This window comes from Sebastes umbrosus, chromosome 2, assembly GCF_015220745.1.
Source record: "Sebastes umbrosus isolate fSebUmb1 chromosome 2, fSebUmb1.pri, whole genome shotgun sequence".
Lineage (NCBI taxonomy): Eukaryota > Metazoa > Chordata > Actinopteri > Perciformes > Sebastidae > Sebastes > Sebastes umbrosus.
In genome coordinates this window covers 34,348,438-34,362,738 of record NC_051270.1, presented here as the reverse complement: position 1 = coordinate 34,362,738, position 14,301 = coordinate 34,348,438, and the positions used below count along the sequence as shown (strand labels likewise).

The 14,301-nt window shown below is 36.8% G+C and overlaps 1 protein-coding gene across 1 annotated transcript in view; it reads left to right on the top strand.

Moving 5' to 3' along the window:
• Positions 1 to 3,023: 3,023 nt before the first annotated feature.
• ddb1 (damage-specific DNA binding protein 1) overlaps positions 3,024 to 14,301 on the top strand; it is a 62,686-nt gene continuing 51,408 nt past the window's right edge. Inside the window, exons 1-6 of the mRNA XM_037795693.1 lie at positions 3,024 to 3,202; positions 5,434 to 5,582; positions 6,895 to 7,011; positions 7,468 to 7,689; positions 8,331 to 8,445; positions 9,634 to 9,731. Coding sequence (XP_037651621.1) covers positions 3,142 to 3,202; positions 5,434 to 5,582; positions 6,895 to 7,011; positions 7,468 to 7,689; positions 8,331 to 8,445; positions 9,634 to 9,731 — 762 coding nt within the window. The 5' untranslated portion in view covers positions 3,024 to 3,141. The remainder of the gene's footprint in view (positions 3,203 to 5,433; positions 5,583 to 6,894; positions 7,012 to 7,467; positions 7,690 to 8,330; positions 8,446 to 9,633; positions 9,732 to 14,301) is intronic.

Sequence of the window (14,301 nt, the reverse complement as noted above, 5' to 3'; positions counted from 1 at the left end):
CGCAGAGTCCCGTTTCCGTGGTAACGGCGCTTCACATGGTGGTGCGTTCAGGTGGAAGCTGAAATATCGGAAGTTAGAGTAAAAAGAAAAAACAGCAATAACTGTAACAATTTACAAAAGGTTTTTAAGGCCACCATAAAAAAAACGAAATGATAAAAACAAACAGTAAAAGAACATATAGACTCCCAGCTACGTATAAAGCTAAAATAGCAACAAACAAAATTGCTATTGCATGTTCTTACTGCAGAGACCATTTGAAAGATTCCGCCTTTTTTAAGTATATTTTTTCTTCAATAGTGAAATGTATTCAAGAATAATCACACATGCTATTATTTTCTTTTCAGTACTGTGGAAAAATAGTGCTGTCATTTCAGCTTTTAATGTTGGATCAAATTAAGAAATCGAATAGACTCTACTGATTTCACTCTTCATTCAGTAAATGCACAGCAGCATTTTTCCTGCTACTGTATTCAGGAAAATTAGGTATTGTAACTCTGTAATAGTGCTAGTTGGGCAGCAGGGGTCACTGCTCTCAAAGCAAACTGTGCTGTGAGTGATCGTGCGACAGTTCATAATAGGTTAATTCCTGAATTGGGATCAGTGTTTCTCAAGGCATTAAAGGCCCTGGCAACCTATTTTCTCAGTCAACTTCTTACTATGAGTGATGTGGTCCTAATGTACATACAAACAACATTTTCTGCGAGATTTGTGTGAGCTCTTCTCACTGGTTAGCAGTGGCTCAGTAAGGAAAATGAGGATGTCTCGTACTTTTGAGCAACTTAAATAAAAGTGAAAAAACTTCAGCACATTGTCACACTTACAACTGGTATATTAAATTTGGACATTTCAGTCAAACCCTCAAGACCTTCAGCAGGTGATTAAAATCTTTATTCACTACCCCAAAGCTATAGTGAATAGAATTTCCTTTATTAGATGAAAAACACATTTGGAAAGATCCTCTCAGACTTTTTACAGACAAGCTCTAATTCAAAAAGTAATGTTATTAGCTTCGGAGCTGAATGGCCTTTTTAATGATTTCAAGACTGTGATTAAAGCACATGCTTTTGCACCTTTGGCTTTATGAATAAAGAATTACACTAAGTTGTTTGATATGTGGTCAAATCTAGTGCTCATTATACACAGAAAAATATGCATACCTCTTCCCAGTGGCGGCAGAGATACTCAGATCTTTAACAGTGTATAAATACTCTGTTACAAGTAATAGTACTGCATTTAAATTTTACTTATTGGTAACAAAATATACGTAAAGTAGGCTATCAACAGTGACAGTACTTATTCTGCAGAATGACCCTTCTCAGAATAATATATATGGTATTATAAAATTGCAGCACAATTATTGATGCATTACTTTAAAGCTGCAGTGGGTATTATTTTTTTTCCATGTATTTATTTCTTTATTTGTTAATTTATTCTTGTATTTATTTATACATTCATTTATGCAATTTTCTTTTCTTTTCTTTCTTTCTTTCGTTCTTTATTTCAGCATCAGCAACAAAAACAAAGTGAGGATAGGACGCTCAGTCAGCTCACCTGGTAGAGCAGGCGCCCTGTGTATCAAGGCTTGTCACAGCATTTATCTCAATATTTATTAATTTATTTCCATATATACTTCAGCATTTATTTATTCTTTTTATTCTTATTTTTTCATGTATTTATTTAATTAATTAATTAATTTATTAGACCTCTTCCACCACTGATTGTAGTGGAGTAAAAAGTACAATATTTCCCACTGAATGGTAGTGGAATAGAAGTATAAAGTTGCAAAAAATAGAAATACTCAAGTTAAGTACAAGTACCTCAAAATTATACTTAAATACAATACTTTAGTGAATGTACTTAGTTACTTTCCACAAATGACTATATTTATTTGACAGTCTTAGTCAGATTCAGATTAATAATACAAAACATAATTAACAATTAATTATGATGTATTATGATAGATTAAACTATTTTTTTTTTTACCAGCTGCAACATTAAAGTAATTCTTGCATATTAATGCTTCAAAAATTGTACTGCAATTTTATAATATACATTGTTCTGACAGGGGTTATTGTGCACAATGAGTACTTTTACTTTTGACATACATTTTGATGTGAATATGTACAACTTTAAATGCAGGCAATGCTTTTACTTGTAGTATTTCTACGCTGTTGTATTGTTACCTTTACTTAAATGAATGATCTGTGTATCTCTGCCACCACTGGGAAGAGGTATGAGTAAAAAACAATTTGGTATAATTCATAAATCATAAAGCCAAATGCAGTGGCGGCTGGTGGATTTTTTTCTGTGCCACATCAAATCAATTTCAGCAAACATCACGGTATGATTTAATGCGAAAAAGTGAAGGTATCAAAAACCCATTACTACTTTGCAGTTAGATAATTAACAATTACTTTATTCCAAAAGGAAGAGTAAATAATGCTTTTAAAAACACAACAGTAGAAAATGTACTCAGTGGTGGAATGTAACTAATTAATTAAATACAATTTTGAGGTACTTCTACTTTACTTGAGTATTTCCATGTTCTGCTACTTTCTACTTCACTACATCTCAGAGGGAAATATTAGACTTTTTACTCCCACTACATTTATCTGACAACTTTAGTTACTTTACAGATTCAGATCATTAATACAAAATATAATAAACTAATAAATAGTGTAATATTATAAATTAAACTACCCAGCAGTGTAAAGTCATTAAAATGAGCTCCACCTGACAGCAGTTGCTTTAATTGCAGTCTTGAAAAGACATTTAGAGAACTTTTTTTTTACTTCACTAAAGAGTATGAACTGTCATTCTTCTCCAGAGCTACTAATACTACTTTCTGATTTGCATGTAGCTTGACTGTAAAGCGTATGAGAGGATATACTTTAGTACAATACTTGAGTGAATGTATTTTGCTGCTGAGCACCACAGAGTGCTGTAGTGTTAACCATCCACCACTACGCCTCCGAGCCGCAGGGGGCGCTCTAACTTCAGCCGCCGTTAGCTCACTACACTCCATGCCTCAACCAACGGCTGGTCCCTTCTAACTACTTCCGGAAGTCTTATTCTCAATGATTTAGTCACTTGTGTGAGATAACAACACTACTCTGGTGTTTGTCCTTTTGTTGTCTAAAAATGTCGTACAACTACGTGGTAACAGCCCAGAAGCCCACAGCGGTGAACGCCTGCGTCACAGGTAACTAAATCCCCGCTAGCTGCTGGTCGTCTGTGGACGTTGAGCAGCTGCGTGCTAGCTGAGCTAGCTGAGCTAGCTGAGCTCCCGCGCTGCGCTGCGCTGCTGCAGGCAGCAGAGAGCTGAGCACGGGCCTCTAGCTGCAGCTAGCTGCTGTTATGCTAACTCGAATGTTTACGAGGTATAACGTTACCTGTCTGCGGGCAAGTCAGGTCACACACGACTCTTATCTGTCCTTTATAACGCACATTGCATCTGGTTTAGTTGTTTTGGATGCAACGTCAGCTGCTGTCGTGTCTGGTTTGGTTACCTCACATTAACATGCATGTTGTTTTGCTGACAAACATTATTAGCATATCACCGCACAGCTATTACAAACTGCGTGACACATGCAGGCAGAGTGTAGTTAGCAATCTGCGTTTTCTAACAAATGCCCTTGTAAACATGATAAGAAAGCTGGTGTCGTTGGATCTAACGTTATATGGTCCACTAAAATACAAGATAGGTGAAGGTACTGATGATGAAACCACGGCTTAGTTGGGATTATTGAATTATCTCACATCTCTCTCATGCATTTTGTGCTGCTAAAATAATCCTTTCCCCATTCACGTTACATTATAGCATTTTAATCATGTGATATTAATCTTAGATTTCATGTACAGTACAAATAATAATAATAATAATAAACTTTATTTGTATAGCACATTTCCAAACATAGCTACAAAGTGCTTTACTTAAGTTAAAATAGTGCAAACATCAAGTTAAAAACAATACATATATCTGTGTGAAAATGCTTCACTGCCAGCCTGTACTTCACAACATACTGTAGTGATTCAAATCTAAAGTGTTTAGAGACGGACAGAATACATTTATTAAAAATATGCAACTTTTAAGTTATTTTCATGATTGAATGTTTAAATAATTTCTTTAATTGACTAATTAACTGCCAAAAGATGTTGAAGAAATAATAATATCCATCAGTCATTAAAGCCCAAAGCAATGTCTTAAATTTGCTTTTTTGTTTTACTATTGCTTTCATACATTTTAATAACGAGCATTTTTTTTTTTTTTACTTAATAAATGACAAATAATTCATTAATACAATTGCCTATCTAATTGATTAATGAACGAGTTGTTTAGAGTATGGTCTAGCCCTGCTCTATATGAAAAGTGTCTTGAGATAACTTCTGTAATGATTTAATGTTAGGACTGGGCGATATGAGAAAATCAAATATCACAATATTTTTGACCTAATACCTCGATATCGATATTATGACTATATTGCAGGGTCGACCATTTGTACTTTCACAAAATATTTACACAATGAGATTTTTGATAAATAATCATCAGTAATGTGGATATAATGATTAAGCGGGTAAAGGCAAATAATAGAACAGCTGGAACAGTCTGGTAAGTTCAGAAAATGACATCACTTTACTGTAACGCAGCCTTTAAAACCAGGTAAAGACAACACTTATGCCGTATTACTATATCCAAAATCTAAGACGATATCTAGTCTCATATCACGATATCGATATAGTATCGATATATTACCCAGTCTTATTTGATGCTATATAAAATAAATTGAAATTAAAGTGAATTGTTTCAGTAAAAACTGTGGTACATGTTTCTAAACTTATCTGATTGTTGTAGCTGAATGAAATGAGCCTGGTTAGTTTCTCAAATATAAACATTTTCTCTTTTGTTTTGTTTTTTAAAATCAAAAAACATGATTTTAGTATAATCACAGGTAGGGCTCAGGTACTTTATTACTGTTATTATTTTTGAGTGTTCATAGACTGACGAGCAAATTTAAGTCATAAATGCAATAATACAATAATCCTTAGTGAAAATACGTTAGTTAGTTGCCACCCTGTCCAAATTTCTTTTTAAAAGCACCATTAATCTTGCCCAAATATCAACACACTATCAATACAAATATTTTGTCAAATATTTGTGATTTTTCATGTCAATTAGTGTCAATTTGCTGTCGAAGAGAAGAGAGAGCAGAAAGTTCAACTGATACTTGTCTATCGATACTGTGGAAAATGAGTATTGAAACTGTTTCAAATATTCAGTATCACTATGTATCGATACTTTTATTTATTTTTGACAACACTGCTGTCAATATCCAGCCCCAATGCTGATATTTGTCCACCTTTCTCAACCATCCTTTCCTCCGCTCCTCTCGCCTAAGCAACAGTAACACATTACAAATGTTGGTATGTCTGCAGGTCACTTCACCTCTGCCGAAGACCTCAATCTGCTCATAGCTAAAAACACACGGTTGGAGATCTATGTGGTCACAGCAGAGGGGCTGCGGCCCGTCAAGGAGGTGGGCATGTACGGAAAAATTGCTGTTATGGAGCTCTTCAGGCCAAAGGTAGGTGTTGTTGTGTGTGTGCGTGTGGTTGGTAGCATGTTCTACATGATCAGGGTTCAACATTAATGTTGTTTTTAACTCTTCCAGTCTGGCAAGTGGGTCAGAAATCTACTTGCCCAAAGTACATTTTTACTTTCCCCTTTACAAATAGTTTTATTTATTAATGGTTATCAAATAACAGCAAAGACTAAAGTTAACTGTCATGTTTTATCCGCCTTCCTCTCAAACTTGCGACAAACTGCACAATACATAGTTGGAGTTTAGCCCACATCCTCTAATGCCACCCGAATAAACTCCCGTTTCCAGGATAATTGAAATGCTCGCTTGCACTACAGCTCATAAACTTTGTCTTTACCCGCCGACATTTTCTCGCGAGTGCCTGATCGGTACTGCGCATGTGCAACTCTCAACAGATGAGAAGGAAGTGAGATGGCTCAAGATTTAAGTTTAGTAACTCTGTAATAAACTTTTAGACCGCATTCATCAATTTCTTCCCAAGAAACTAGGCAACAAAAGTCTAAAATATATTTCTGGTCTTTTTTGGAAATTTTACATGTTGGAAAATTAAATGCTTTTTTGATTAGAAAGAAGGGTTCTCCTCTCAAATATTCTTCTATGTTGTACCTGGCAGATGTTTGTGCCTAATAGTATGTGGTTACCTTAATAACAGAAGTTTGAATAGGAAAAAAGATGCATCTCAAATATTAGTGATGGTTATTATACATTTTTACTAGGAAACAAAGACAAGAATGTTTTTTGTTGGATTCATAGACTGGTCAAGACTTTGATAATGTAGGAGCTATTTATTTGTTGTTAGTATTTATTTGTTGTTTTACTAATAATAAGTAGTATTGTTTGATTTATTATTCTAGATGTTTACTTTATTTAGATTTGAATTTTGCTAGTATTTTGTTTGCTAGTTATTTGTTTAGTTTAACTATTTTCTTGTTTAGTGTATTTAGTTTTTTGTATAATTAGTATTTTGTTTTCTTTTGTTTATGAATTTTGTAAAACTGTTATATAGGTAGGTAGGTAGGTAGCTAGGTAGGACCAGCATGCACCTGGGTGGGCTTATGGTTTTTTACCAGAACAAGAGAGGCAGCAACATTCATGTTTTCTTTGTGCCTTGTGTGTTTGTTTTTTGGATAAATAAATCATCGGAAACATACATTTTGCATGGACAATGGACTCTTTTGCCTGCATAAACCACATACCCATGGTGCATTAGTAGCCCTTTGATTTAAGTTTGATTTTTATTTTTCTGACAAATGGCAACTACAGACTTTGGTGTCTTTTTTTCTCATTTGTTCAGGGTGAGAGCAAAGACCTGCTGTTCATCCTCACATCCAAGTACAACGCCTGCATCCTAGAATACAAACAGAACGGGGAGAGCATTGACATCATCACTCGTGCACACGGCAATGTCCAGGTGGGTGAGACAGCAATACAGATATGATTCTTGAAATTCACCGTATTGTAATATCTACTCAATAAACATGAATTTTGGCGATTCCATTTCTTATGGATTGTTTGTATGAAGAACAGCTGAATGTATTTTGACTTTTACTCATTAATCTTGATTTAAGTTCACTATTGATATCTATACAAGACCCTCATTAATCAAACTTCAGTTAGTCTGTCTAAATTCAGCCAAATGGTAATAAAATATGCTGTAATTTCAATCGGCACCAATCTTTTATCAGTGTTGTTATTTTCTTTAATAGGGTTTATAGCAAAGTTGTGGAATATTTAGGAATATTTAGGTCTCACTTTAAAGCTGATAAAGATTTTCCAGCTATTTAACAGTAGATTGAAAACACACCAAATGTGGTTTTATTTTGTCCTGCTGGCCTTAAAACTTTCCAAACTAAATGCTATTTTGCAGGATCGTATCGGGCGTCCATCAGAAACGGGAATCATCGGAATCGTAGACCCAGAATGCCGTATGATCGGCCTGCGGCTGTATGACGGCTTGTTCAAGGTGATCCCACTGGACCGGGACAACCGTGAGCTGAAGGCCTTCAACATCAGACTGGAGGAGCTGCAGGTTATCGATGTTCACTTCCTGTACGGCTGCCAGGCCCCAACCGTCTGCTTCATCTATCAGGTACTCTAGGAGGAGTGGGGCTGTTTGTTTTAGGGAATAGGAAAGACTGTGTTAGTAAATTCATACAGGTGGGACTTTACATTTATTGTGTGAATTTTTCAAGTATTATCTCAAGACCATAGTGATAGTAATATAGTGTATTGTAGCATTGTGTGACAGCAGTTAAACAGCAGTTTGATGGTGAAGTTCAAAGGTGCCCCTGTGGAGTTTTTCTTTAAACAACCAAAAATTATGTTTACATTCAGTGCTACTCACCAAAACGCATTGTGTGTGTTTCCTTGAGGTCTAACAAACAGGATGTGCGTTCCCTCCACATAAAATTTGCGATGCTGACGTTTTAAAGTATTTTAAATCTAGCATAGTTTACATCCATGTTAAATAGCTTGCAGTCTTTTTCTTCCGTGCCTTTGCTGGGCATTGCAGCATATCTTGGTGTGTTTCCGCCACCTGTTGATCAGTGGAATAGTGTGACCATTGGTGGGACTTTTGTATCGCTTTGCCTGCACGCACGATAAACAAAATGGGAATCCACTAGAACCCACTCAGAAAAATAGCTCCATAGTGCTACTAGATGTCTGAAACTCCACAGGGAACATCCGGCATTATGTCATATTTTCCTCATTTCCTGTTGTGTATCATAGGACCCCCAGGGACGCCATGTGAAGACCTACGAGGTTTCTCTGAGGGAGAAGGAGTTCAACAAGGGCCCCTGGAAACAGGAGAATGTGGAGGCTGAGGCATCTATGGTCATCCCAGGTAATCAGATCTGATACTGTTTACATGAAATGATAAGTCAATTCATCAATTAGTAAATCAAAAGAAAATAAAGCACAGCTAATGATATTTTTATCATCTAATCATCTGATTTTTACCTGGATTTTAGTAGTAGAATTGTTTTCTATATGGATTTTATCCATTTTTAAAAATTCTTAATAAAGACCGGACAACAACAAGTTTTACCCATTAATAAAACAAAAACAAGCTGCTTTAAAGGGATGGTTTAGATTTATTTTTTACATAAGACAGTAAGAGTTATTAATTGGTAGTGACACCAGTGTTTGGACGTGAGCTCAGGCTGTACATCTTAGGGCGCTTTCATCAGCCAACATTTAGTCTGTTTAAAGCGAACTTGTGCGATTCGTTTGGGCAGTTGTGAAGGCAGTTATCGTACTCTGGTGCTGACCGGTTCAAGATCGCTTGCAAGAGGTGGTCTCGGACCGTTTCCAAGCGAACCAAAACACAGGCTGCCTGCACGGACATTTATTGAGATGGACACAGGTAAACTACAGGTTAACACGAGTGGGAGAGGACTGACCTGGACTTCTGCAGAAGTCCGATGTTTGCTTGACATCTGTGCAGAAGAGAAGATACAGAATATGATAAATAAAGTTCACAAAAATAGTGACATTTATAAAGCCATTGGAGATAAACTGGAGGAGAAGGGATTCGTGCACACAGTAGATCAGTACTGAGTCAAAAGGGAAAAAACTTCAACAGCAATATTTCAATGTCTGTGATTCCCTGCATAGAAGTGGCAGCTCTCTGGATGAAAAAGATAAATTCGCTCTTTCCCACACGCCCCTCAGCTAATGTATTTTTTTTTATTTGGTCCGCTTTAATTTATGTAACCGAACCACACTAAATAGAAAAGGAACCAAAAGTATCAATTTCACTCTGATTCTGACAAATCAGCAGCTCGTCAGACAGAAGTGAATAGTGGTAAGTGGGTTCAGTCATTAAAAACATTTTAAACCGCAGCACAGCAGTCATCCACAATAGCAAACACCTATTATGTATATTTATGCTTGATTCTCCCTGATAATGAAAATGTTATTATTGGTCGCAGCCCTAATTAAATGCATATATGTAACATACTCTGTGTCATACTGTGTCTGCATCTGAAACTGTATAAATAACTCTCTTGCCTGTGTGCTTGTATTTTAGTGCCAGAGCCATTTGGTGGAGCTATAATCATAGGACAAGAGTCCATCACCTACCACAATGGAGACAAATACTTGGCCATCGCACCACCTACTATCAAGGTAAAGACATCAAATAATGTATATTGATAATGCTCTGTTTTTGTCATATGTCTCTTTAAAAAGTATAATATTTAGTTGTTTTTTCTAAACCCTTTAGCTTTAGATATTATTCATCACTCAGCAGTCTAAAGGAAGGATAGTTTAACAATTCAGTTGTGTAGAATTGATAGTAATACGGCAAGAATAATATTATTTTCACAGTGTAATAATATTGTTATGTGAGCAATGATTTTTTCCTTTCATAATTGGGAGGTAAAGCAAATTACAGATTTTTAGCCTCATGTCATGTAAAGCATCCTACTGGCATGGTGATCGAAGGCTTTGTATTAGCAGTGAACATTTTCTTTATGCATCTATATTGCCGGAATTCCTAATGGTCATTAAGTTCGGACTGTTATCATATTAATATAAAGCTCAGTAAATATTCAGAAGGTGTCAAGTTAAGCAGAGTTTTTGTGGGTAACCGAGTCCCAGGTGCACGGTTCTTTGATATAATGAAGTAACATAAAAATGTTGGTAGTAAAAGAAGTCATCAGAATCAGTATTATGTGAACACATTAATAATATTTTAGCTACATTTAGGAAATGCTGAGGTGTTAGAGTTTATTTGCTATGGGTCTTGTGATTGACGATGGAGGGGCATTTAAAGGCAGGTTTATAACTGCTGTGATGATGACTTCAGTTCCCCATACACCGCTGCTTTTAGTGTTATCTTATCAAGATGAAGTTGCAGTCGGTACTGCTCTGCAGTCTGCTCACATTTAACAAAGCTCGAGGCCCAAAGGAGCTCCTCAAACAGCATCCTGCTTCTATAATTAGAGGACATTCTCTCACTGTCTCGCTGCTTTTTGGTACCACGGTCTCATAAATTTTGAAAAGGACATTTCAAGTTGTGTAGATGTAGTAGCTTTTAATTTAGAGTTACACAGCTTTGTTTTATCTTCATCATGATTATAAAAAAGATGTCTTTGCTGCAGTTATAGGGTATGTTGGTAACTAACCTCATCAGTCTGATATAGGGGTGATTGATTTATGCTTTTTCTGATTAATTTGGCCATTTGGGATCATGTAATATCAAACTTTCTATGTATTTCTCCCGTTTGATATTTAGAAAAATGTGTTTTCTAGAGCTGCAACGATTAATCGATTAGTTGTCAACTATTAAATAAATCACCAACTATTTTGATAATCAATTAATCGGTTTGAGTCATTTTTAAAGAAAAACAAGTCAAAGTTCTCTGACTCCAGCTTCTTAAATGTGAATATGTTCTGGTGTTTGGACTTTGAAGACAAGTTTAGTTTTGTTAAAGTTAGGAATAGGGTTTCAAAAAACAGTGTTTTTTTTATTGCAGTACAGGTAACAGCTAATCCCCCCTCGTGCAAACTAGACACTGTGTGGTATTTCAATGACACAAAATAGTTACATACCAGTACCATATCAGAAATGAACATGGAAATATTGATTATCAATAAGCAAATTAGTTGCATATTAAAGTGGCTGTGGGCAGTATCTTTTTGGCATCATTGGGCAAAAATTCCACAATAACCTTTCAGCATATTGTAATTCAAGTGTTCCGAGAGAAATCTAGACTTCTGCTCCTCCTCATGGCTCTGTTTACAGGCTTTAAAAAAATCTAGCCCGTGACGGGAGACTTTGACCAATCACAGGTCATTTCAGAGAGAGCGTTCCTATTGGCTGTGCTCCGGTCATGTGACCGGAACTTGGCGTTCCTTCAAGAGATTTCCTGAAGATTTCACAATGGCTGGCACGTAACAAATGTTCTCATTTGACAGCTAAACCGTGCACTACAAGATGATTCTGAAAACATTTGAGGCAAGAAATAGGCATTAACTCAACATTATATTGATTCATATTTGATCTTTGCTGCCTATTTTGACCGTTTGGTCGGAGTTCGCGAGTGATAGACAGCCAGTTCTCATAGACGGCAGCTGGACAGCAGACCTCAGATCAGCTCTGACTGGTTGCTTTCCTCCGGTCTGTGAAATCTTGCAGATGCCGTTAAGAACACCGGAGGACACTGGAGGAACATGATTTTTTTCAGGTTACCTGTTTCATGTACTACTGTCAGGATATAGCGACCGTTTTATAAAAATAACTTGTTTTAATCAGATTGGCTCCAATCTCGCCTACTTCAGCTTTATGTAAACATCCTTCAACTAAGCATCCATTAAATGTTCCATTACTTTTTGTCGAGTATTGTTTAGCTGCACAACAAAGTTGTCCTCACCGAGACCCTCTCATCACAAATAAGAATGCAACAGGAGTGTAGCTTAAAATGTTTCAGAGCCTGCTGTTATCTCATTGTTGTCTCCTGGCTCATATCGGTGTCCTGCTGATTGGTTCTGTCTTTAAAACAGCCTGCACGCTTATGCAGCTCAAGTCTCACTCTGTAACAAATCTGTTCCCACAGTAGCATTGCTACAACAATTGAGCAATTGCTCAGGAGATGTTTGAGGGAAGAGGTACTAGTGTAGCATCTGTTGCTGCTATGTGACGAATGCAATAGTTCTCAAACTTTCACTTCTATTTAAACTCAGACGTGACATGGATGTAATGTTTCTAAATGTCTTCTTAATTTGTTGGGCCTCAGCTGCCAGAGTTTCCAGACATAAAATACACACTAGTCTCTCCTCATCTCCCACCGCATACACTGAACCCAAGACCAAGATAGGCTTTGAATGTCTGTCGTTATATTTCATGATGTTATCACCCTTAAAAAAAATGACAACTGCATCCATAGCAATGGTCTGGTATACATAGCAGTGGCCTGTTATAAAGAAAATAACAGACCGTGTAATAAATAAATGTTATTTTTGGTGCTTATTGGTGGTTAGATTGCTGCTAAACCGCCCCGTTAATACAGATGCGTGTGGGAGAGTAAACCGTTTTTGATCGCAGTGAAAATGGTTGTTTTTGAAAGGCTAAACGCGTAGTATCCAAAGTATGGACTGAAGCAGAATATTTCGTTAGATAAAAACATGTTGAGAGAGAGAGAGAGAGAGAGAAAGAAAGAAGGTGGAATGTAATGTTTCTGTAAGTTATTTAAAATAATAATTTGAATGTCAACGTTATGAATGAACCTTCTAACTATTTGGTGCAGCCCCACTTCGCCATATTTTCTTTCGATTACCTTCAGCTGAGCGTGTTGTCTTGTTTGTCTCTGAAGCATCGTCTGTTTTTTTTTAATTGGTCCCTGTCAAACATCTGTCCATTCTGTAAACTTACAGACTATCCATCTGAATGAACACCATTGCTATAGCCGATTTGTTTACTGAAAAAGATTCCAACATCAAAACTAGGGCTGTCCCGATTACTATTGTTTTGGACTTTTGGGTATTCGAAGCTTCGCGGCGCAGCAGGCTGACATGTTCTTCTGTCTGTCTGTCTGTCTCTAACCATCTCCCCCGTTTCATTGCCCGGGACAGTGCCGCTGCCGCACTGCTCTACACACAACAAACAGTGATATCTGTCTGAGAATAACTAATAATGATTAACGTTGAATATAAATAATGAATAATGTTGTGGGATTATTCCTTATTTCATGGGCTATTTGGGGATTTATACATTATTATTACTTATTTATATTAAAAAACAACACAAAACTATGACAAATATTGTCCAGAAACCCTCACAGGTACTACATTTAGCATAAAAAATATGCTCAAATCATGACATGGTAAACTGCAGCCAAACAGGCAACAACAGCTGTCAGTGTGTCAGTGTGCTGACTTGACTATGACTTGCCCCTAAACTGCATGTGATTATCATAAAGTGGGCATGTCTGTAAAGGGGAGACTCGTGGGTACCCATAGATTGATTCGGATCAGCTCTAGTCAAAACATTAATTCCGCATCACATTTCCCCCCAGTCACGAGCGCCCCACCTGGCATGACGTGCCACACACTTTGAGAACCACTGGATTAATGGAACACCACTCTAAATCAAGTTTTTTACTTTTTCCCTTCCACACCTAATGTAACATTAGTATTCAGCTTAAACACACACTACTTTCACAGTGTCAAGTAAACAGAAGCATATCCTTTGATGTATAACAACATTTTTGGCAGCTAATTAATAAGTTGTCACTCATGAGTGCGGAACTGAAAAACAAATGTGAGACGGCAAACGTTCTGCCAGCGTGTGAGTCTGCAGAATGTGACCGAATTCATATAATACTTTGTTGTAGGCTGGTGGGCTATGGTGGGCCAGCAGACTCACTGGTTTCACTTATTGAATCTGATTACCTGCCATTCAGTCGACAGAGGGATGCCGCTAGAGGTTAGGGAAAATTAAAAAGGATCCACGGTTTGACAGAAGATGTAAACAATGTCACAGGCAGCAGGATGGTGAAAATATGTTTTGTAAAAGTTCGATCAAGTGAGAAATTGACTCTGCTTGTACTGCAGACTACAACAATAACAATAGCTTTTGTTGAAGGAAAAGTAGAGGAAGCTCAGTCACACTATGTGGTTTTAATGCCAGTTCCAATTATGACTACTGTTCTAGCCAGCTTATAGTGGAGACAAGAGACTTTGGCTCTCCAGCAAC